The sequence below is a fragment of the Phyllostomus hastatus genome, unplaced genomic scaffold, assembly GCF_019186645.2.
Source record: "Phyllostomus hastatus isolate PE091 unplaced genomic scaffold, TTU_PhHast_1.1 phas_scaffold_55, whole genome shotgun sequence".
Taxonomy (NCBI): Eukaryota; Metazoa; Chordata; class Mammalia; order Chiroptera; family Phyllostomidae; genus Phyllostomus; species Phyllostomus hastatus.
Genome location: NW_025334035.1, coordinates 1,782,689 through 1,807,367, shown reverse-complemented (window position 1 = coordinate 1,807,367; position 24,679 = coordinate 1,782,689). Strand labels below are relative to the sequence as shown.

General features: G+C 53.9%; 1 protein-coding gene across 3 annotated transcripts in view; it reads left to right on the top strand.

The window, feature by feature from the left end:
* Positions 1–280: 280 nt before the first annotated feature.
* The window catches only part of WSCD1 (WSC domain containing 1), a 46,476-nt gene continuing 22,077 nt past the window's right edge, over positions 281–24,679 (top strand). Inside the window, exons 1-5 of one of the 3 annotated variants that reach the window (XM_045824031.1) lie at positions 281–298; positions 10,259–10,962; positions 16,618–16,732; positions 18,322–18,506; positions 23,487–23,608. In XM_045824031.1, coding sequence (XP_045679987.1) covers positions 10,536–10,962; positions 16,618–16,732; positions 18,322–18,506; positions 23,487–23,608 — 849 coding nt within the window. In that variant the 5' untranslated portion in view covers positions 281–298; positions 10,259–10,535. Of the gene's footprint in view, positions 299–837; positions 1,137–1,479; positions 1,617–10,258; positions 10,963–16,617; positions 16,733–18,321; positions 18,507–23,486; positions 23,609–24,679 lie in introns of those variants that run through there. The other 2 variants (XM_045824029.1, XM_045824030.1) reach the window with 2 other exon arrangements.

Genomic DNA, 24,679 nt, shown 5'->3' with positions numbered 1-24,679 from the left:
TGCGTCTGCACCAGCACCTGGCCCTCTCATTGTGTGTGTGTGTGTGTGTGTGTGTGTGTGTGTGTGCGTGCTGTGCCCAGTGTAACTCTCTATGTAAGAGTGTCAGTGGATTCTTGTGCAGCACTGCTTCCGTGGACGACTGTATCAAGGCATGGGTCTGTCGCTGAGTGTGGGTGCGGAGCAGTGCAGTCGCTGGCGGCAGAGCCCTGAGTGTGCAGCAAGGAGAGAGTGTCGGTGTATCTGTCTGTGGGGTGGTGACTCCGTGTGGGACTGTTCCAGATGCGGCGTGTGTCAGGATGTGGGTGTCAGGGTCAAGCTCCGGGTGGGGCAGAGGCCCACGTGCGGCAGGCTGTGTGTTGGTACGGGAGTGCTGCCGACGGGGTGGCGGTGTGCATGTGTGTGCCCACCACAGGGTCCCAGGGTGTTTCTGAGTGCGTGGGACGGAGCCCGGTGTGTGTGAGAGAGTCTGTGAAGCAGCGATTCAGTGTGTTTGTATCAGGCAGTGTGCGCCTGCCCTGTCTGTGTCTGGGTGAGTGTGGCGACCTGCGCCCTTGGGTGGTAGTGCCCAGTGTGTTTGTGTCTACGTGTGTCTGGGTGTAAACGCCAATGCATTCTCCCGGTGTGTATAACACAGCAAGTGAGGCTGTGTTTGTGTACCTGTGTGAGACTGGGTGTCCGGTCCTCGCTTGGCACGCGGCCGCGCGGTGGGCCCCTCCCGCGGGCCGGAGCAGGTGGTGGGTGCCCGCGTGGGGACCCGCGACCCCTCCCACGGGCGGGCAGGAGGGCGGCGGCGCAGGCGCCTCTAGGACCCGGCGGCGGCCGGCCGCTGTCCCCAGGCCGCGCGAGTGAGCATGTGCAGAGCCGGGTGCCCGCTAGCCCGCCGCCCGCCGGCCCGCCGCCCGCTCGGCGCCCGCTGGCTCTGCCGCCGCGGCTGAGCCCAGAGGTCCGCAGCCCCGGGGAGCCCCGCGGCGGCGCACTGTGCACTGGCCGCGTCAGGCCGCTCTCCGCGGACCGCCCAGGGGCGTGCGGGCACCAGGGGCGCCCGGCTCTGGGCACTGCGGGGCTGCGGGCTCGCCGCCCGGGGGAGGCAGGAGCGTGGCCGGCGGAGCGGGCGCCCCAGCCGGCCGCGATCGCGGGTGAGTCCTGTCTCCCGGGTGCCCCAAGCGGGACACCCGCGCGCGCGCTGCGGGCAGGGTTCCCCCCGGCCGGCCGCGGGCGAACAAGTTTGTGTAGACGCAGCCGCGAGTGCGGTGGGACTGCACCTGCTCCGGCTTCCGGCGGGCTGGCGGGGGGCGCTTTTCGGGGGCAGAGAGTGCGAGTGTGCAGGCGCGGCGGGTAGAGCTCCGAAATGAGCGGTCTGGGGCCGGCGTGCAAGGCAGTTGCTGAAGCCGAGTCCCCTTCCTGGAATACTGAGAGCCGGTCCGTTTCCCGGGAGGGAGCCGCAGATCTGGTGCCGGGGAGGGGGCGAGGACGCGATCTGGGGTGCGCACTACCTCTCCTAGGAGCGGACGATTACCCAGCAGCAGCTCCCTCTCGTTCCGCTACCGAGCCAGGCTTCCGGTCAGTGGAGGCTTGCTCTTGGTGAACTTGAGCAGAGGCAGAAGCTGAAGAGAAACGTACGTATTTTGCCCCGAAATCTACCTCAAGCAGAGCTTTGCATCTTCCCAGGTGTGGACGGAAACTCATGACTGAGGGCTAATTGCGTTTTTCTTTTTTACCGAGGCGACTTCGGGAGTACCCTGCCTCTGTGTAACCTCAGGGTTGTTTTTCCTGGGCATCTGTGCTCTCGGATGATCCCTGCTCATTGCAGGCTCATCCCTGAGGAGGCGGGGGTAGAGAGGGGATCTCTGTCCCTTTGCTGAGCCGCAGCAGCCGTGGGAAGGCTGGGTGTTACCGCTTCAGCCCCACAGCCCCCGTCCTGGGATCCAGGTGCTGCCCACACTCACCAGGTTCCCGGCTGCTCCCAAGATAGACAGACTCAGAACTCCACTGCACTTTTCTAACAACATTAGATGTCATCGTCTCTCCTGTCGTGGCTCCTGTCGCTGGAACAGCATGCTTCAGTTTACAGAGGCGTTTGGGTTGTCCCAGGTTGGGACACCATGCCATGGCTGAGATCAGGAGATGAGGGCCTTTTATTTCCTCCTTTGAACTGCCTTGGTTATTGGGCACAGAAAGTGAGGGCTGCTGGGGAGTGAAGCAGAGGAGGGGGAAAGCTGGCTCAGCCTGCCCTGTCTGCAGCAGCCTCACCTGATGCTTGCAGGTGTGGAAAAGAGGGCAAGGGGGAGATGTCTCTCAAAGATGTCTCTCATTACCTCATGTGCCCTTGGCTTAGCCCTCAGAGTCCGTGAAGAAGGTGCCCTGGTGGGCCACCAGAGCTGAGGCTTCATTCTACAAGGAGGAGCAGCTATGCTGGTTGTGGGAGTGTGTGTTGGCCTCCCAAGCACACTTGCTAAAAGGAGCCTGGGCAGCTGGGCAGCTGGGCAGCTGGGTAGCTGGGCTGGTGGGCTGAGCCTGGCTGCTTCATCTTCCCCTGCAGGAGGCCCCTGGTCCTCACCCACTGCTGCATCCTCCTGTCCTCAGCAGGACCATTTCCACAGCACCTCTGGAAGGAAGAATGCTTTACTGGGGGTTAGTGGACACTGGAGCCCTGTGGGGTGCTGTCCTGCAGCCTGTTGTGTATCAGGCTGGAAGGGAAGCATGGATCAGGCAGAAGTCCAGCTCCAGTCCCTTCCCTCCAGTCTGTCCAACCAGGCAGAAGTGGATCTGCTGGACCGCCAGTTGGTCAGTTGCTAAAGTCTGAGCCTCCAGCCGAGTCCGTGAAGGCCCAGCACTGGGCAGTAAGGCTCAAAGCTGGTTCCCCGCAGAGTCTCCTGGCAACACGGAGCTTCCAGGCCAGATGGAATCACGTCTGAGTGGGACCTCTAGGGAATGGGTGCTTCTCTTTGTGGAACCTCCTGGTTGCACTCTCCTCTGGCTCAGATCCCAGTCCCCTGGTTCTCCCTCTGGCACTACACTGAGGTCAAGGCCGAGGGCTTTGGGGCAGCTCAATGTTTAGGCCTTCAGGGTCTTCTTTACCTGTAGGATGTGCTTGATAATCAAACCTGCCTGCAGAGGTGGAGCTGGGCTAGGGTCAGGCCCTGCTCATCTGGGGAGTGAGTGCTTGAACATGGCCTTTGACTACCTACTCCTTGGGGCTCCATATCTTATTTTCACACTTTCTTCTAACCTCTCCATGTGGCTTTAATAATCCATGTTGACATATTGCCTGCAAAATTACCAGAAGTGTGGCACTTCTGGAGAACATGGCCAGGTAGGAACTCTGCTTCCCAGTGTGGATGTGAGAAGTAGAGGAAAGACTGGGCTGGATTAATGTTGTAAGCTATAAAATGCAGTGCACCTATTGGTGGCTGTTAAGGTCTCGCCCCTCCACTTCTCTTGCTGCTGGAAACCAGAGGGCAGCTGTCTTGGCTTAAGGGGGGCAAGAGGGCAGGTTCTGATGGTAGGAATGCCAAAGGAGTCTTGGGTCCCCACCCCCAGCATGAGTCCCTCATGCCAGTAACTGCAGGCACAGCAGGCAGTGGCCAGAGAAGGGCAAGGCTGACCTTGGTTGGGTGCTCCACTCACTCGCCCAGGTGTGTCCAGATCGCTCAGTGCGGTCTAGGCAGCCAGCAAGAGTGCTCCAAGGAGAAGAAACGTAGGAACAAAACAGGCTTCTAGGGAGGAGGTGACCCAGAGGTAGCCCAGAAGAGGATTGATTGGCTGTTTCAAGAGTGGGTTGGGCTCCAGATCAACCAACTGAAAAGGGAAAACACCAGTCCCCACAGTTGTGTTCTCTTTTTCTTTGCAGCCCTGGCCCCTAGCGTGGTGCCGGGAAGAACCTGTGTCTGCGGTGTTGAGCAAAGAAAGGCCGTGTGATGTGGGAGATGATAGCACAAATTTAGAATCAGAAAGTTTGAGTTCAGTCTAACAGTAGCTATTTGTCTTTGGTCAAGTTAACCAGCCCTCTTTCTGCCTCACATTCTGTGCCTGTCTGTCAAAGGGGGATGACAATGATTGCGATGTCACAAATCTGTGGGAAGGTCGCTCATTCATGTGTTGATTTGCGCATTGATGCGTGCACTCGGTGGTGTGTGAAAGGGCCTTGCAGTCTCTAATGAGGCACAGAAGCATTTGTCCTTATTTATGTGAACTTCAGCAGTGATTTGATAGAGGATCCTCCCACCTTTGCATCGAGTGGAGTTCTGACTTTACTATTAAGTTTTATACCTTTTAGCAACATTTCTTACCCTGGACTTTTCCACTTAAGCTCTTTGAAGTTTGGAAGATCACAGATTTGCCTCTTTTGTTCTTCCTTCAGCAGTACATAGACCAGAGATTTGCCTCTTCCAAGTTAGGGACCCCCACCCCATTCCCGTTTCCCACACTGTATCCCACCTGCCATCTAGCAGATTTATATTTAGTAGGCCCTTTGCTTTTTCTGAGTCTCCAAGACCCAGAAGTATGGGACCCCAGTATGAGGGTGGCATGGCCCTGGGCAATGGAGCGTGGCTAGCGGACACAGATTTCCTGGGTGCCTGTCCTGGATCCCACTCAGCAGTGGGTGGGGGTACTGACTTCATCTGCAAGGGACTCGCAGGCTGGGGGAGAAGTAGGCAGAGTAGCAGTGAGTCCTGACTCCAGGCAGGACCAGGCACAGTTCACAGGGCATCTAGCCTTGCCTTCTAGTGCTGGAGAGCGGCTCTGTTCTGGGGATCAGGAAGGCATCGTGAAAGAGGTGGCATTGGAGCTGATGCCACAGTGATTGATGGCCACAGTGCATTTCAGAGCCACAAGATGGGGCCCAGGCACCCACGGCCAATGATTAAAAAGATATGAGGGGGCACAAAGCACCTCATGCTGGCCAGGGGACACTGGTTGGGAGACTGTATTCTGAAAGCAATGGTGAAAGGAAGGGGCTGGGAGACTGAACCAAGAAGGGCCATTGAGTACCAGGCTGGGGAGCTTCAAGTTGGCCATCTGAGTCCTGGGGAGCCATTGCAGGTGGTGGCATTGGTTCTTTGTGTTAGAAAGATCGCTGTCTTAGGCTACCGGGAGTGGCCAGCCTATTGGGGCAGGTAGGGTCCAAATGCAGGTGCTGAGCCTAAGCAGGGCAGAGGCAGGCTTTGGTGGTGTAAGAAAAGACATGGAGCAGTAATTCAGAGTGCTGAGCCCCGCTGAGGGCTCCCTGGTGTAGTTTTGTGAGGTCCAAAGACCGGCACCCACCTCCTGGCTGCCAGTCATGGAGGCTGGGGCTCGGAGCACCCAGTCCCTTCGTCTCACGGCTCTCGCCTCACCAAGAGCTCGAGGCTCTGAGTCCCTTGAGGGCCACAGCCCTCACTGCAGTGGTCACCATGGCTGAGATGCTTCTGGGGGTATCTGGAGTCATTCTCCCCTCACCTGCCACTGCTTATCTCTGTCTAGGGGTGGTTGGGAGGCAGAGAGTCATGTGACTGACCCCAGTGGCCACTGGGCAGGCCTGGATCAGCTCCGAGCTTCTTCTTCAGCCCACAGGCCCCCTGGGACTGCCTCCTCTCCCCTCCTCTGCTCTCCCCTCCTCTGCTCTCCTCTCCTGTCCTCCCCCTGCTGCTGCCACCCCGCACTTGCTCAGTTTCTCAGACCCCCACACCTAGGTGAGAGGCAGGTACCATCTGCCCAATACACCCTCTCCTTCATGTTCAGCACCTACCTGGGACCCAGATAACAGCAAAGTAGCAGAAGAAGGCTCAGGTTGTCTGAATCCCCACCTGAGCAAGGCTCCTGCTCCCTCCCTGAGACCCCCAGAATCCCCTTTGGCTTATTATTCTCCTCTCATTCCTAAGAGGGAACTCAAGGTCTCCATCCCTCAAGCCCTGCCCCCCTCTGGGGTGACACTTGGCCTTCAGAAGGCTGCTGGGCATGGAAGAGGGCATCCAGCTTTGTCCAGCCTGAGACTCTGTACTCAGCCCTGGTGCCCCCTCCCAACAAGGCCTGAGCCTCAGGCAGGGTTGGAGCCCCCACCACTCCCCTGAAGCACTTTGCGTGGTTCCTAGAAGGGAAACACCACACGGGAAGCATGGCTTAGGGAGAAATGACCCAGGATCCCAGAAGGGGAGGGCCCAGGAGGTGGGAACGCTTACCCAGGTGGCAGCGTCTGGGAGGTTTGGCTCGCACATGCCGCGTGCAGCACCTTCTCCAGGAGTTTTGGCCTGGCATGTTTCCAAAAGGGTGCTGATGGAGATACACTACACTACTTTCAAGAATAAATCTTGCCTCGTGTGAAGCTGGAGCTGGTGTGGGGAGAGGGCAGGAAGCTTAATGGGCACGGGGTCACCTCCCAAGCTGGTGGCCTGGGTCTGGGTGCTGACCTTGGGCAGTGCATGTCACCCAGCTGAGCTTCGGAGACCTCGGCTCTCAGGGGGGTGACCAGGGCACCTGCCCCAGTGGGGCGTATGCAGTGAATGAGATGGTGCAGGTATCCAAGGCAGCCTAGCCTGTTTATTATTAACACTGCAAATGCTTAATAAATGATGATGAGGAAAACTAAGGCAACTGCTGACAGCCATCTTAGCATGGGACCAGCCTTAAGTCAGAATGGGATGCTGGGGTCCCCCAGGGGGTGGGGGGCTAAGAAGGGGGTGCTGGTCTCCCCCATGGCACAGCGGCTGCAGGCCTCCCCTCCAGCGTTCCTTGTCTGCCTCTCTGCTTCCCAACCGATGTTTGCCACGGTGTGTAGGCAACAGGAGTGTTGCTCCCCAGTTTGAACCCACAACAGTACCGATTTATCCCCATCTGACAGAGAAGGAGCCTCTGACCTGTGCGGCAACTTCCCCAAGGCAGATTTGCATTACTGAAGCCCCCTGGCTTTGGGGTGTGGTGGGCACAGCTGGTGAACTCCCGGGCCCAGTGCATTCAGGCCAGACGAGGCATCCCCCCGCCGCTGGCGTTGGCAAGTTCTGCTTTTCTACAGACTGACCTTGTGGCCTGGCCGTGAGCCCTTGTGCGGATGCTCCCCATCACCCACCCACCCGCGGCCTCTTCAGGTTCGGCCACCCCAAAAACAGCTGCCAACCCTGCCTTGCAGGCTGTGTGCTGGGGTCTGGCGACATGGCAACAAATCATGTGTGACCTGTGTTCTGAAGGGGCAACCAGCTGGGAGGAGAGGTGGTATGGCAGAGAGTGGGTGGGGGGGGGGGCTGACAAACGTCATGTTGGTGGGAAGTGTGGCAGGAGTCCAGGGCAGGAGACAAGGTCCTAATGCGTTGGACAGGCAGCCCCCAGCAGCCCATGGCAGGAGCTCTGGGGCTGGGGATCGGCTTTGTGATTTCAAAAGTTCGGAGTAGCAGCCTGCTCTGTAGGAGGCCTGGGTCATTGAGCTCTGGCCTGATGGTGGCTGACCCCTGCCTTCATGCCCAGTGTGCCCCTCCCCAGACCAGGGACAGCCCCTCGGGGAAGGGGATGCTCCGGAGAGGACTTTGGAAGGCCTTGGGGCACTTGGTTGTGACCAGGACAGTCCTCGTTGTGGCCCTGACAGCGGCCCACCCACTGTGCCCACCCTGGCTCCTAGCTGTGTCCCAGTCCCACACACGAGATGCATGTGGGGTCCACCCCACACCTTCACACTTCTGAGCTGTTAATCCATTGCCCACATTTCTGCTCTGTCTTATCAGGACCTTCCTTTCCATAGCAGGAGTCCTTCCTTCTGCCCTCGTATTTAATTGTACAGGGGACTTTGTGCTGATAGAATCCTGGTCTTGGGACCAGAAGCCCTTTGTGAGCAGCCCTGGAAACCCCTCTTTATGGAATCACAGTCGAGAAAGGATAACAGATAAACCTCAGGCACCTTGTTAACTTCCATGTGTCTGAAAGACCTCAGCTGTGTTAAGCTGCCCTATTTAATTGTGCTTCTGCATTTCTCCATGTCTCCCGCTTGTCAGGCTGAGTGCCCACAGCTCTGGGTAAGTGCAACTTGAGATTTCATTGCCCTAAGACCCCACAGGAGCAGGTTTCTGATATCACGACTTGCCTGTCAATTTATCTTATCATTCATCTTTAAAAATGCATTCAGAAACAAATGTTGCCAAACATCTGCACTGCCAGGCCTCACCCTGGGGGCCAGAGTTGCCAAATTGAATGGGGTTTGACCTCTAGCCTCGAGTCAATCACAGTCCTCCCAGGATGACTGACAAGGAGACGGGCAATCAGAATCATCCCAGGATGCGAGTGCTGGGATGGGGGCAGCTGTGGGCTGTGGGAAGACAGAGGATCCCTTACCCGTGGGTGGCTGGTGGTCAGGGAAAGTTTCTCAGAGGAAGTAACCCCCAGGCTGAGGCTTCGGAAGGACCACAGGGATCTGTTCTGCAAAAAAGGAGGAAAAGGCCTCAAAGGCAGAATGTACAAAGGCACCGAGACAGATGTGCTAGACCTCGTAGTTGTGCTAGACCTCGGTGTGTGAGTGTGTCTGTGTGTGTTTGTGTGTGTGCACACGCATGAATGCCGATGGGGAAGCTGAAGGAGAGGGCCTGGCGAGAGATGAACCGATGGGTTGAAGCATGAAGGGGCTTTGTGTGCTGTGCTAAGGAGCTCAGAGTTTATCCCGAAAGCCATGGAGAGCTATTGAAAGGGCTTGAAGCAAGGGAGTGCTGCGATCAGATCTGCGTGTTCAGGAGGATCGCCCTGGCAGCCCTGTGGAGGGTGGACCGGGGGTGGGGGGGGGTGCGGCGGTGGCAAAGCTGGAGACAGGGAGATCAGTCAGGATTTCTTGGGATTTTCTCTGTGGTTTCACAAATCTGACGAGCTGGCTGGGGTGGGCCTGGCACACACCAGCTTCGAGAGAAAATAAAAGCCCTGGAAGCCCGTCTGAAATGGCTTTCTGACTCAGAGTTTAATTCCATCTTCATTTTCTGATTACCCAGCCTGCTGCCCCCACTCCAGCCTAAAGGACCAGCCGCCCTGTATTCCCAGATCCCCCCTCCTCCCCGAGGCCTGAGAACCTGGCAGCTGGCAGCGTTCAGTCAGCAAGGGCTGTGCTGGCCTGGGCACCTCGGGATCTTCGCCCCTGGAATGCCAGGCCACAGAGCCCAAACATTGTCTTTCCTCTCACACCCGGCCGGCTGCTCCCGGTGCACAGAGCAGCCATTGAGGGGCCACGCGGGTCTGGCGGGGGTCCCGGGCCATGTTAGTTACGGGCAGCAGCTTAGTCACGCTCCTCAGAGCCTTTCTTCTTGGGACAAGCGTGTCCTTGTGCTGAGGCCTTCCTCATGCAGCAGCCCGCCTCGAGGCAGCTGCGGAGGCCTCTGCCAACCCCTGCAGCGCACTTCAGAGGCCGCGCCAATGGGAACCGAAGCTCAGCATAAGTGCCGAGTCTTGGGAGCAAAGGGCCACCCTGGGGGGCCGCTCGGAGAGCCCTTCTGCCTGCCCTGCCTCGGGCGGCCTGGCCTCCGTTCACAGGCACAGGGCCCTGGGCTGTCCTGCTCCGTCGGTCTTCAGGACGTCTGGGGAGAGTGTGCAAGTCTCTCCCTCCCCTGTACCCACTCCTGAGTTAAAGCTGACCAGCCTCTGCAAAGCAGTTTCCCAAACAGAGTCTGCAGTGCCAGTGTGCCCCTGGGAGGTGGCAGCTTGCACACATGTAGTAAGCACCCACTGTGTACTGATGCCCTGGGCTGGGTGCACTTCTGTGTGGTGGTGTCTCATTGTAGGCTGGGCTGTCTCTGTCGTTCAGAGTACGGGCTTCGGTCCAGACTGCTCCAGTCCTTGGCTCCTCTGTTTCCCGAGTGTGTGACTGCGAAAGTTTCTTTGCCTCCTTTTGCCACAGTTTCTTCATCTGTAGTGTGGGGACGTTACAGTATCTGCCTCGCTGGTTTGGTGGGAGAAGTCAGTGAAAAAATACATGAGGCTTTTAGCTGAGCACCTGACACTTAGTAAGGGTTCAGTACAGAGCTGCTGCTGCTCTCCCTCTTCCGTGTTGCTGTCGTTACTGCGTCTCCACTACTGCCCGGGGGACACTGTTATTCCCACTTAAGAGGTGAGAAAGCTGAGGTCAGGTAGTCCTGTAACTTGCCTGATGTCACACAGCCAGCCAGGGGCAGAGCTGAGATTTGAACCCAGCTCTCCATCCAGTGCTCCTGCAACACAGCCAGCCCCTTGGGGAAACAGAGCCGGCAGTGAAGGGCGCCCAACCCCAGAGCAGTGGGAGGGGTGAACCCTATTTCATCTACGTGCTTTTTCTCTGCTTTTCCAGATTTCTGAGCCAGGAGAGGAGGGTCGATAGAGCTCAGGGATGGCGAAGGCCGTGATGCTTAGGCAGAAGCTGCAGCTGTGGGGCCCAGTGGCCGAAGATAAGTGATGGTGTCAGTCGAGTACCTGGTGGAAACGGGGCAGAAGAAGCAGTAACCCCAGAAAAGCACAGGCTGGCTCCACAATGCCGAGATGACGCCTCCGGAGGCCCAGGCCCCCCTCCCGCCCGGGCACTAGGAGCCGTCCCCAGACTCCAGCCAGGAGCCCTGCCTCCCAGGGGCATGGCCAAACCTTTCTTCCGACTCCAGAAGTTTCTCCGCCGAACACAGTTTCTGCTGTTCTTCCTCACGGCTGCCTATTTGATGACTGGCAGCCTGCTGCTGCTGCAGCGGGCCCGAGTGGCCCTGCCACAGGGTCCCCGGGCACCTGGCTCCCTGCAGGCCTTGCCCGTGGCTGCCATGGCACTGGGTGTGGGCCTGCTGGATAGCAGAGCCCTGCAGGACCCCCGTGTCAGCCCGGAGCTGCTGCTTGGTGTAGACATGCTGCAGAGCCCCCTGGCCCGGCCCCGGCCTGGACCCCGCTGGCTCCGGAGCCGCAACTCTGAGCTGCGTCAGCTGCGGCGCCGCTGGTTCCACCACTTTATGGGCGACCCCCAGGGGCTGCCTGCCCTGGGCCCTGAGGCCCCCAGGCCAGCCGCCAGCAGCAGAGGTAGGTGCTCAGCCCTGGGTCCCCTGGCGTGTTTTGGAGCTACTCTCAGGAGCCCTGCTCAGAGTCACAGAACCACTGGCCTCTTTCCCTGGCCCTTAGGGCAGCTGAAAAGTAGGCACTGTAGGCCCATGGCCTTCACAGAGTATTCCTTCCCTCCTTCCTGCTCTGTAGAATATGGGAAGAGCCTGTGATGGGAAGCTCTTTGGAGTTTGCTCACTCACCAGCTGGACTTCCACATGGCTCAAGGCCAAGAAGTGCGAGTAGGTCACTTAGAGCTTAGGCTTTGGGTTTAGATAGTTCTCATCATGAATCTTGGTTTAGTCACAAATTTGTTGAGTAACCTTGAACATGTCATTTAATTTCTCCAGACACTCTGATACCTACCCCAGGGTTGTTGTGAGAATTGAACATGATAATGTGGAGCAGTAGTTCACAGACTGGGGTCCCAGACCAGCAGCTCCAGCATCATCGGCGAGCTGGCTACGACTGCGGATTCTCAGGTTCTCCCAGACCAGCTGAATCCTGAGCTCTGGTGTAGGGACCACAGGCCATGCAGCCGCACCCTACAGGAGATTCTGTTGTACACCTAAGCGGAGGACCCCCAAGCTGGGAACTTAGTATATTATTTGGTATTCAGTAACTGGCAGCTATTATTATTTAATAAAAATAGCTAACTCATATGACATTTTCTATGTACCTGTAAATGTGCTCTTTGTGGGTACAATTATTGTATCCCAATATTATAGATGAAGAAATTGAGGCACCAAGAAGTTAAGGAAATCTGCAAGGACAGCCTTCTTTTAGTTCAGGTTCCTACAAGCAAACCTTGAAACCAGGGTTCCAATGCACATTGTATATTTGGGGTGTGACCCCAGGACACTGTTAGGGAGTGAGAGTGAGACAGGGAAGAGAAGACAGCCAATAAAAGGTGTGTTATGGAGCAGGTGGGGACTTGGGACGAGGCAAGGGCACACATCTCGGTGCAGCTGGAAGCAGCAAGGCCTGGGGGACACGGGCGGACACATATCACACCTGCCATAGTCACACTGCTGAGAGTCGAACGTGGGGACAGCCTGGCTTCAGGTCGAGGCCCTTTGCACCCTGTTCTACAGGCTCTGTTCAGGGCCCAGTCACGGAGCCCGCATGGGAGGAGCACCCGGAAGGCGCCCAGCTGTGGTTGAGTGGTGACAGCTCAGTCAGCATCTCAGCATCCCTGTCACCACCACACATGGCCCTATACCCGGAATCACAAGAGGAACTGCTCTCTTAACTATAGAAAGTGGGGTCAGAGAATAGAGCCCTCAGTGCAGGATCTAGAAAGAGATGAGGCGAGAAGCTTGTCTTAGAACTTGGACTTTGGGTTTGGGTCTGGTGCCTGGGTCAGGGAGGGCTGTGAGGGCCCAGCCCAGGCATTGGGCTTTATTCTGAGGATATTGACAAGGTTCCAGGGAAGGGAAAGGAGCCCAAGCTTCCCTCGGCTTAGGAGGATGACCCTGGGTGCTCAGTAAAATGTAGACTGGAGGACTATGCCTTGTTGTCTGCATGGAAGGAAGTTACTTCTAAAATCATCTAGGTCAAAGCTCTCATTGCGGGATTTCTCAGCAAGGCTTTCATGAGAGAAATGAAGAACTGGGTCTACAGCTCACTTTATATAGGTGTGATTTCTGTAAACTCTCTTCAACATACCCAGAAACTGAGTCTTTATGCAGGTTGCACCAGTGCAACTCATTTAGACTGAAGTGTAAATGACTGACAAGGTCAACATGGATTTGTTGAGAGGAAGCCATAGAAAGAGCACAATTTTTGAAAGCAGACCTGCATTCCTCTCTTGGTATTTCCAGTCCTGGTCCCTGTGACCTTGGGCAATTTAGCCACCATTCCTCTCTCTATTGCTCTCAATCTGCACTTGTTGAGGATTCATGTCTGGGTCTGCATATATGCTATTCACCATACACTTCAGGATCTCAGTCTGGTGGCAGAATCAGATATGCAGCCCAATTATTACTGTACAGCATGACTGGAGCACGGTAGAGGCCTGTGCAAAGGGCTTTTGAGCTTATTAGACAGAAGCAACTAGTTCTTTGTAACCTGACTTCATTGTGAATGGCCAGGAGAGGGGAGGGCTCAGGGTGACCTAGTTATAGCCCTGGGTGTAGAGTACGTGTGTCCAGGAGACCCAGTGGGTACCCCTTTGCTTTAAGTCATCTCCAATGACTTAACAAAGTGATGGAAGGGGTCCTGGGGAAGGCTGAAGGACTGTGGTTAGTTCAACCATTAAATACCAGTATGGCCTTATCAGTTGTTGAAATATTGGAGTGGTTACTGCTCTGAGCCTCTGAGGTACCCCATACACTCTGGCTGCCCTCCCCAGTACCCACAAACCTCCCCATGAGCCAGCAAGTGAAGGGTCAATGTTTGGTACAGCAGGAACATCAGGATCCAGTTCTGGTGTTGAATGGTGGCAATTCTGAATGGTCAGTAACCAGCCCCCATAGGTTATTAAATATTTTAAACATCCCCCAAGATTTCAGGAAGGATTGGTACTCTGGGAGAAGCGGTGATATCTCATGGCTGGAAATCTTCAGAGAAAGAGGGGAGAGGTGGGGGCACTGGCCTGAAAACCCTCCGGGAGCCCCCTTCCCCTCCCGTGGGGGAGGGGGACCTCTATGGGCCTGCCCAGCCAGGCAGTCTCATTGGTGGAGAGTAGCCCCCAGCCCAGCCCTCGGGACAGCTGTCGGGGTTGCACACAAAGAGGGCGTCTCTTTGAGGCGCGGGCAGCCTGCCATCCTTCTGAAAAGGGATCCTGCAAGCGGAGGAAGCTGCAGGAGGCTCCATCAATCACTGAGCATTTCATTATACCTTGGACAACATCCATAATGGAATAAAATGTCAGTAAGTTTACTAGGGGAAAAATAGTAACTTCTCCATAGCCAGTTTGTTTTTTATTGATAGTAATTTCCAAAGACATTCCAATATCTCCAAAGCCATCATTAATAGCCGCACGGCATGTCCATTTTGATGTGCAAATGAACAGATGTGGAGTCACAGACAATAATGCGCTGCCTCCATTTCAGCTCGAAGTAATAAATCCGCCTCAGAATGTGTCCCAACGTATCCCTTGGAAGTCCTTTTCTTTCTGCACATTCTCACCCCTGTCAGGGAGGTAGAAAGGCCGTTCATTATCTTTCCAGAAGAAAGGGCTCACCTCCTCCTCACAGACAGGCGGGCCATCTGCATCTTAGGCCTCTGCTGCAGACTGAGTAGGGGCCAGCCAGGCAAGGGCTCCCCCGCGCCGGACTGGTCAGCGCCAACAAATGGCCAGGTGCTCACTGGTTAGCCACTCCTTGTTTTCTGAGGAACCTGAGCCTGACCGACTGAAACCATCTCTTTCTCTCTTTTATTAATGTGTTGATCTTTCAGCTGATATTTACTGATCCATCATCATACCAGGTCCCAGGTTAGAGTGTAGGATTAGAATAATAATAGCTGTCATTTATTCAAACATCTGTTAATGGCCAAGCATTGTTTTGTGTAGATGTACATCTGTTATCTCATTTAATTTCAAGCTGCCTTATATGTACGTGGTGCTATTACCATTTTAATGATGAAGAATTTGAGTTTCAGGAAAGTAAAGCAATATAAAAATGTTTATTATTAATCATGATATATCGACAATAAAAACAATCACAACAGCACACACTCCATGCCGTGCCTTGTGTTTGGCACTTCCCATGTGTAATGGAGTTCTCACCACCACTCCATGAATTCCGTGGGAGCATAGCCCCATTTCTCACATGGGAAAGCTGAGGCTCAGGGCAGGGAAGCTGCACATGCCAGGTCATGGTGGTGCCTGGATTTGAACCTAAGTCAGCCCATTCCCAAAGCTGTTCCCTACTCCCCCAGATACATGCATGTGCCATTCTCAGCCTTCAGGGTCCTTGAGCCCAGGCACCTTTGCAACCTTTAAGTTAATTTCTCACTAACAGGGATAAGTGTTTAACAACCCCCGAGCTTGTGACTTGGATGTTTAATTGAAAGCTATAATAGAATTTCTTCTTCGTTGAGCAAAACACGAGAAATTTCTGAAACATTAGTTTTCTTATACTAAGTAGGCAGGCTAAGGAGGCGAGCAGTTCATCCTTGCTGACCTGGGGAAAATCTTTCTGCAGTGGTCCCTGCTGCTCTCCGGGGTCCTGAGACTTTACATAAGGAGAGTGAAACACTTTCAGGGCCTGGGGGTCCGGGATCCTGAGTGGAGGGATGTAGCGTGTCCCTATCACAGACACTGGGTGCGGCCACGTGTATGCTGATGGAACCACAAGAGGTTCGTTGCCTAGAAGGGGGAGAGACATCTCCCTCTCTTAGGGCGACAGGGCAGGGCTGTTGCAGACTTCCACTGGCCTGTGCATGGTTGGGTCAGCTCTGCCACTGCTTTGAGGTGTCATGTCCTCCCCCGGGAACCTGCCAGAGGTGCCTGGACTGGCGAGGACCCAGCAGTCCTGGGTCTTGTTGAGTCCTGTACAGGATGGCTGGCTCTCTTACACACTGACAGACTCTGCTCACACACCTCCAGTGATGGGGCTTGCTCTCTCCTGGGACAGCAGATTTTTTTTCTTGAAATAGCTCTATCTGTTTGCAAGATCTTATTTATATTAGCTAAGATCAGAGTTTCCACAATTAATTTCTTCCCTCTGGGTTACAAGAAGGTGACAGAAGCTGCCCCTTGGGACATTTGTGGAGATAGAGAGAGCTCTCCAAGCCGAGGAAAGGTAGGGATCAGGGAAGGAGGGGGTCCAGGAGAGGTATTAGGCTGGCCAAAAATTCCATTACTTTTTTTCCATACCATGGCTCTAGTATGGAAGTAAAGTCTTAGTTGACTTTAACTTCATTCAAAACCCCAATTTTGTTAGATTGTTTTGTGACAACTGTCATATTAGCATGCACTTAAAAAAGTATCAAAATTGGTCAATTTTGTGCAGCCATTTTAATATTGAAGATGGAAGAAGATATGCAATATTTTTGGTTTATTATGCTTTATTATTTCAAAAATGCAACTGAAATGCAAAAAAAGATTTGTGCAGTGTATGGAGAAGGTGCTGTGACTGATTGAATGTATCAAAAGTGGTTTGTGAAGTTTCTTGTACTATTGAGATTTTGACCAAATAGTTCTTTGCTGTGGAGCTCTCTTGTGCATTGGAAGGTGTTTAGCAGCACCCTTGGCCTCTGCCCACTAGAAGCCAATAGCAGGAAATAGTTTACATACTCAAAATATCCAAATCAATAAAGTTATTGATGATAATGAAAAATGTGTCTTGTATTTTACATAAAAAATGTAACAGACTTTTTGTTACTTAACCCAGCCAGGCTTGCTGAGTTGGGGTGGAAGAAAGTGGTGTTCAGATGGACACCAGGTTCCTGGCAGGGTGTCTAGGGGGACAGAGAGCCATCAGCAAAGAAAAGGGGCAGGGAGGGCGCAGGGATGAAGGATCCAGAAGTGCTGCAGGGAAAGTTGTGCCAAAGCCTCATCCCCTGGCTTCCCTGAGAGGCCCCCTTGGCCAGGAAGGGCTGGGGGTTGCCTTGGCATTTCCTGGGGGCGGGGGCGCGATTAGGAGCCTTCCCTCTCTCTGAGTCTCTGCTCTGCTTCTCGGCCCACAGGCACCTATGTTGGATGCTTCAGTGACAATGGCCAGGACAGAACACTGAAGGGCTCTGTGTTTTTTGACTTGAGAAAGATGACCGTCTCCCACTGCCAGGATGCCTGCGCTGAGCGGTAAGTGTGGGGCCCCAGACCCTCTACTCCACTGGAAGTGAGGTCAAGAGACAGTCCCCACAAGGAGGGGACGCTCTAGCTGCCAGTTGACTGTCAGAGTGTAACTAATCAGGGCTTGACTGGTCAGGTCCCAGTTGTCCAGAAGAAAGTTTATTGATGAAGTGGCAAGGGGTTGTGGAAAGGATGCTGGGTGTGGTGCCAGGAGACCAGGGGTCTAGTCCAGCTGCACCAAGGACTTACCGTGTGACTTAGCCCTGAGTCAGTTTCCTTTCCTGGGCCTCAGTTTACATGTCTGTTTAAAATAGAATAAAGAGCTTTAACCCAGATTTCTCTGAGGACCTTTTAGCTCTGTAGAAAAAGTTACTGTGTTTATAACAAGATTTGCTCTTTCTGCTCACCCGGGCATAACCAGACACTGGTCGTATGCCAGGGGATCGTCCCTAAAATCAAGGCTCTCACAGCACTCTCTGCATGCGTGTGCACGTGTGTGTGCAAGTGTGTGCATGCTCACACATAGCAGATGGGTAAAACAGAGTTGGCAGAGGTACTCTGGACTTATTTCAGTCACACAGATTATTTTCTATTTGTTGGGTCATAAGTCCTCACCTTCTTCTGCTCGGTAACCACAATTATGCCCATTTTATAGGTGGAGAAACTGAGGCCAGAGAAGGAAAGGAAAGGGTCCTGTCAAGTGTGCTTTATAGTCCAGCTATAGCTACAACTGAGACTAACAGTCTCATTTTATTCTCCTGACGGTTAAGGAATCGGAGACTCAGAGGCAGTAAGTGGTATTCAGGGTTACACAGCTAGCAAGGAGCCTGTGAGGATGAGGAGCTAGCCTTTGGGTTTTCAGTTTGGGATTTCTGTACCTAAGTCTACTGAGGTGGGAGTTTGAAAATGTTGGCCTCTTTTCATAGTTCAAACACTGTGTGAAACGACACTGGTCCCATTTGCTGTCTTTCTTTACTATGGCATCACTCCTGGGTGGAGGTGGGTAAGAGTGCCCTGGGGGGAAGGAGGTGCCTCGGGCCCTGTTTGTAGGGCGTGGAGGGCAGTTTTGACCAGCGGTGTGCTGGAGCCAGCTCATGGCTGGCTCAAGACAGCAAGCAGTTCAAGTTTCAGAAAATGTGATAAGCCCGTTACTAAACCATTGATAGCTCAACATCATCTACAGAAATTGGCCAATGTCACCCATTAGGGCTCCTTCCCTCCCATCCTGAGAACCGGTTAACAGCTCAGCGCAGCTATGGACACACGGCAACCTGTTCCCATGGATAGCACCTCAGGGGTCAAAGCTCAGGGCTGACAGGAGGAGCCCACAGGGCTGATTCAGTCAGCTTATTGCAAAGGAAGGGCTGTTCCCTAAACCCAGGCAGATGACCCTGAAGTCTGGCCAAGACCAAGGGCTGAGGGTAGCCACCTGCTGAGGGCCATGGCCCCAGCCCCAGACCTGACCTCCACTCCAGGCCCAGCCCTCATCCCAGCCCCAGCCTCAGCTGTTGTTCTATGATCCAGACTCAGTGCCGTTGGGATCCCATCCCCAGCTCTGGGCCCAGGGCAGCTCATTCCAGGCCTCACTTTCCCCACAGGTCCTACGTCTACGCCGGCTTGGAGGCTGGGGCAGAGTGCTACTGCGGGAACCGGCTCCCAGTGATGAGCGTCGGGCCGGAGGAGTGTAAACACGAGTGCAAGGGTGAGAAGGGGTCCATGTGCGGGGGTGTTGGCCGGCTCGCTGTCTACCGGGTGGAGGAGCTGCAGCCGAGCTCCAGGAAACGTGAGTGTGCCTCTGCCCTCCCAAGCTCTGTCTGTCCCCTGCACTCCAGTTGCCCTCCCCCCCCTGTAGCCTCTGGTCCAAATTACTTGGAACAGAAACCCTGCCCTCCCTCCCTTATCCCCTTTCCTGAGCAGGCTTGTCATAGAGGGGAGTGGGATTAGAGTATGCCAAAGGTTGCTTGAGTTCATAGCTGAGGCACATCTTTCTATTTTCCCAAAGGAGAGAGAAACTGGTCAGGAGGCTTGGGGCGTAGGCCTAGGTGTGTCTCAGACATGCTGTGCAGCCTCAGGCATCTGGCTTTCCCTCTCTGGGTTCCAGTCTATTTTATAAAGGGCAAAGGCAGGCCTAGATTTTTAGCAGTGGGGTGGACCAGATAATCTGAAAGTTCCCTAGCCATTAAACACATAGAAATGGTGGCTAAAACTGAACAAACACTGTTTCCCATGCGTAGCTAAACTAGCAAGAAAATAAGGAAATCCCTTGCTCCAGAAGAGAGGAAACTGAACATCACAATGGTAAGATGAGAGTCCAGACGGTGCCACGCAGCTCTGGGTTGCTGCAGAGGGAAATTGGAGGCCACAGGCTGAGGTTTTGGTGTCCCTGTGGGACAGAGACGGAGGCTTTGAGCTGGTCAGCTAGGGAATCAGATGGACACCTCTGCATAAAGTGGAATTTGATGTCACTGAAGTTTAAATCAATACAATGTAGGAGGTTTTAGCTATAATAAAGAGGCTTTTATTTTTTTATTGTTGTGTAATTACAGTTGTCCTCATTTCCCCCCCCCCATTACCCTCCCCCGCCCTCCCCATCCCCACTTCCCACATTCAATCCTCCCCTCCCCGTTGGCTTTGTCCATGGGTCCTTCACACGTGTTCCCTCACGACCCTTCCCCTTCTTTGCCCTGTTATCCCTTCCCCCTTCCCTCTGGTCACTGCCAGTTTGTTCTTTATTTCCATGTCTCTGGTTATATTTTGCTTGCTTGTTTGTTTTGTTGATGAGGTTCCACTTATAGGTGAGATCATATGGTATTTGTCCCTCAGTGCCTGGCTTATTTCACTTAGCATAATACTCTCCAGTTCCATCCATGCTGTCACAAAAGGTAGGAGTTCCTTCTTTCTGCTGCATAGTATTCCATTGTGTAAACGTACATAGTTTTTGATCCATTCATTTACTGATGGGCATCTAGGTTGCTTCCAGCACTTGGCTATTATAAATTGTGCTGCTGTGAACATTGGGGTGCATAGGTTCTTTTGAAGTGATGTTTCACTGTTCTTAGGGTGGAATTCTTAGTTCCACTCTTCTTAGCAGTGGAATTACTGAGTCAAAAGGCAGTTCCATTTTTAGTTTTTTGAGGAAATTCCATACTGTTTTCCACAGTGGCTGCACCAGTCTGCAATCCCACCAACAGTGCACTAGGGTTCCCTTTTCTCTACAACCTCACCAGCACTTGTTGTTTGTTGATTTGTTTATGATGCCCATTCTCACCAGTGTGAGATGGTATTTCATTGTGGTTTTAATTTGTATCTGTCTGAAGGCTAGTGATGCTGAGCATCCTTTCATATGTCTCTGGGTCTTCTGTAGGTTTTTTTTATAGTATCATGTACTAGTTCGGGGGTAGAAAGAAAATGTCTGTTTTGACCTGAGCTTCAGATTAAAAAAATATCTTCCTAAGCATTTGTATTGTAATTGCGAGACTGCATTTGTATGAGTTTTGAGTTCAGATTAGTACAATCTGCCTGGTCCAGCACCTGATGGTGCTGGCAGAGGCAATGAATGGAATAAGAACTGGCTCTGGACCACCTGATGGTGCTGGCAGAGGCAAACCAACATCAACTCAGGGGTAAAGAGTTTCCATAGATAAATTCTCACTGAAGATAAGCTTGTAAATTAAGTACAGAACTCAGGAGGAAATAATGAGCCATGAGGGAGAGTCAGCCAATGCTTCAGACCGCAAGAACCCCCAGGAATTTCAACGGGAAGTGCTTTCACACAAAGATGACAACTGAGGGGGCCCGACTAAATGTGTCTGAAACTCAGGTTTGTCCTAATTGCAAGATGATGGTCCTCAGATCCACTTAATTTCATTGTAAAAGACTCCTTCAAAAAAAGAAATACTATTATGCACATCGGGGGCCGTCCTTTTCACAATTGGGAGGGGCTGGGCTGGGAAGGAGTCAGAATGTAGAGACCAGCCCTCACTGCTGGCAAGGGTGAGGCAGTAGGTGATGGAGGCACTGCCCAGTGCTCAGGTACACGGACTCATGGACACAGCCACCTCTGGCCATGCACCTAGTGACAGGGCTCCAGGACAGGAAATGAATTAGTTTGAGGATGGGACCAAGCTCAGGGAAAGAGGGCTTAGGTCAGAAGCTAGAACTAAGGAGGGGTGTCTAGGAAGGCTCTCCTAGCAATGAGTGTTTGTCACGCAGCACAGAAACCTGGCTATGAGAACCACGGGGCTGCACATGGAGCTAGAGTGACCGGGAGAGTGGCTTAGTGCTCAGGCCCAGCCAACTGCGCCCACTCTTGTGCTTCTAGTCAGATGAGCTGTATCTGGGCACAGGGGCTCCAGATGGGGAATGGGGCAGGGGATTCACTAAGGAGACCATTAACTCCACAGATAGTCATTGATACCTGCTCTGTGCCAGGCCTGGCAGAGGTCACCATGGTGCATGGTGCATCTTCTCTGTCCCCTGGGCATCCAGATGGGCTTCCTGAGGACCAGAATGTTCCAGACTGGTTTCCTGGGTCTCTGGTTTTCCTGGGTTCCAACAACAACAGCCCCCAGTGCCTCTCCTCTGCCCACCAGCAGGACCAGGTCTGTGCGTGGGTCCTGGGCCCCCCTGCCAGCCCCTCCCGCCTGCTCAGCCACTGACTTATCGATCATTGTTGTGCATGAGGTTGCCCCTTGGTTAAGGTGAGATGGCCCAGTAGTTCAAGCCAGCCTCAGATCTTGAGGTGGCTAGACTTGACACCATGGTTAATGTTGAAAACGGTGTAGTAGCTGCCCCTTTGGATGGGCTGTGGAACTCAGGGGTTGACCTTTGCCTGCCCGCTCCCTTCTCAATGGGATGAGCCAACGGGATGAGCTGAAGAGGCAGCCAGGTGACCACCCATGTTAAATGTCAGCGTCTCCCTAGCTAGGAGCACTCACAGGAATAAGAGCCATGAGAGTGCTCCCCAGGCTGGGATCAGAGATAGGAACAGAGCAGCTCATCAATGACTTCATCTTGAAGGGGTTCTTCTGCCCTAAGTGGCCCTGGGGCTGTCACCTGGGAAGCAAGGGAGGGGGCCATGGATAGACTGCACTAGATGACAGCCTCTTCCCTGACAGTCACTCAGTGATGATGTCTAGAGGCAGCTGAGGCTGCCGTCCCCAGCAGCTCAGGCATTGCAGTGTATACTGGGCCCCCACATGCCCTGTTGTGTTCAGTTTATTCATCCGCTCAGCCCTCATTGGGCACCTGCTGTGTGTCAGGGTCAGGGCTGGGGGTGGGGAGCACAGGGGTGACCCACTTGCAGACTCCCCCTGGAGCTGTCCCTGTGGCATGGGATGCCCATGACCCCAATCAGTCTGTGCCCTGCCTATGCTGCTCAGCCTCCCTGTCACAGGCCCTGCAGCCTGTCTCCTGTTGTCTGTCCCACCCCAGAGCAGCTGGCTGAGGGCCATGGGCCAGCCCATCTAGCCATTTTGTTCTTTGGGGGCCTAATCATGCCACAGGACAGGAAGGAATTCCGTGATCCCAGCACAAAGCACCAACCCAGGGCCCTTCCACTGAAGGCCAGGGCAGCTACATCAGAGGCTGGCACGTGGGTGCACATTGCCCCTCAGAACAGCTCTGGCTGCCAGGCATTATGTAGGTGAGCAGTCAGAGTCCATGACATGGCCCAGTTTCAGAGCGAGTCACCAGCAGTGCCAGGACTTGACCTCCAGCCATTAGGATGCTCAGCTTGGACTGTTTTCCTGGCACCAGGCTGCTTTCCTTCATTTGTGCCCAAATAGGTTGGTGTCCTGGCATCCAAACTACCGGTGACATGGTTGGTCAGATGGGCTTCCAGATCCAGGGCTCTGTCTTGCTTTGCAGTTTTGCATGGAGAGCCCTCCCGCCATGGTGGTGGCTGGTGAGGGTTTCTGCTGCTGGCCATAGGCGGCGGCAAGCAGAGGGAACAGGCAGAGATGCTGGGCACCAGGAGATCTGGGGTTCAGAGGAGCCTGGTGTGAGAATCAAGATGCCATCTGGAGAAACTCAGATAAGTCTAGAAGAAGTATGAGCAGTTGGTGCTAGAACATTCCAGAAGGTTTGTTCAGCACCAGGGAAGCTAACTAGGGATCTACAATTTTGCACCTGAAGAGGAAAGCCTGTGTTACAGGCTTCCTCTGTAACACAGACTTAAGGAGTATTCCTAGAATTTGGTGGGAGTTCAAGATCAGGGAGGAAGCAAAATGGCGGTGGACTCAGTGGCACAGTGAGAGAGAACGTGGCAGGATTTCAGATTTCCAAATCTACTTTTCTTTCCACACATTCACAGGGAAGTCATAGACTTCCAGAATATCGGCCTCTCGGGTCACCTCTTGCAGAATCTGGCCCATAATGGGTGTACAATCCAAACTCTGGAAGGCAGGAAAGGAGGGAGTGAGGGAGGGAGGGAAGGAGAAAGAGAGGAAGGAAGGAGGGGAGGAAAGGAAGGAGGCAGGCCATCCTCCCAGAGCTGGCAGCAATAGTGAGACCCGAAGTTTCAGACAAGTGTCCCCTGGTCAGTGACCCAGGGTAACCAAGGTTCTGGTGCCTGGTTTCTCTCAGGAGCTTGGCTGGACTGCACCCCATCCCCATCCAGGGCAGTTTGCCTGCTCTGACGTGAAACCTGCCCCTCCTGAGGACAGCTACACCTGTTCCAGGATCCGAAGCCACCAGCTTCCCTCGGGACAGACACCAACAGCTGTGAGCACCATTTCTTACCGGAACCCCTTTTCTTCCATAGGGAGGACAGTCACATACCGCGGCTGCTTCAGACTGCCGGAGAACGTCACACACACCTTCCCCGACTCCCTGATACAAGCCAATGTGACCGTGGAGACGTGTTCCGGATTTTGTGCCCAGAAAGTAAGACCAGTTATATTCCACCACAGTCCCACATGTGAGGTGGTCTCAGGGACAGGTGCCAGTGCTGGGCTGCAGATGCCTGTCCACCCTCGGAGCAGCAGGCCCTGCCACAGACATCACTGAGGGTGCCCACAGGGAGCCCATTGCTAGGGCCAGTGATTCCGGACTGGCTGGGGAATTGTCAGCAAAAGTTGTAAAAGCTGAAAGGATCATGCCTTTCTCAACGTGAGCTTTTGGCACCAGTGTCAGATGTTAAATTTTAAGACTTGGTTTGGCAGCAAGAAGATGCTGGCTCGGGACTTGGGGACAGCAGATGGATTTTCTGTTCTGTGTGCTGACAGTGTTGGGCCATGAACCTGACTTCAGGGGCTGTGTTCACATGGGCAGGCACCTTCGGTTCAGCCTGCACTGGGGAGTGGAGCCAACTCTGTGCGAGGGCTGGGCGGGGCACCAAAGGCCATTGCCCCTGCGACTCTTGTTAGATTCTTGGGGTGGGAACATTGGCCAAGGCCAGGCAAGGCTTGCAAAAGGCAGTCCCTGGGAACTGCTAAGCAAGGCTGTTGAGGCCAGCAGGCTGTCCAAATAGCACTGAGGTCTGGAGTTGGAGTGCAGTGGTCTCCAGACTGCTCTGGAGGCTGCAGCCCGAGAAATGGCCTTCTGTGGCAGCAGCCTGGGGTTTGGGGCTGCCACTGTGTGCAGGGTTCAGCAGTCTTAATGGGGCCATGGTACCTGGCTGTGTAACAGAGTGGGGCTAGGAGAGAGGAGGGCCTTGGCAATGATGATGATGATGAAGAAGATGGTAGTTATCAACAGTAGCTAACATATATTGATCATTTATTCCATGCCAGGTACTGTTCCAAGCCCAAAAGTGTTAATCCATTTAATCTTCGTAATGACCCTATGGGATAGTTGCTATGATTATCTGCATTTTGCAGATGAGGAAACAGGCAGGGAGAGCTTGAGCATTCTGCCTGGGTTCACACAGACAGTAACGAGGGAGCCAGGATTTGAACTCAGTATAGCTCCATAGTCTGCTGGTGCTTTGAAGGGCACAGGAAGTGGGCCTCAGGG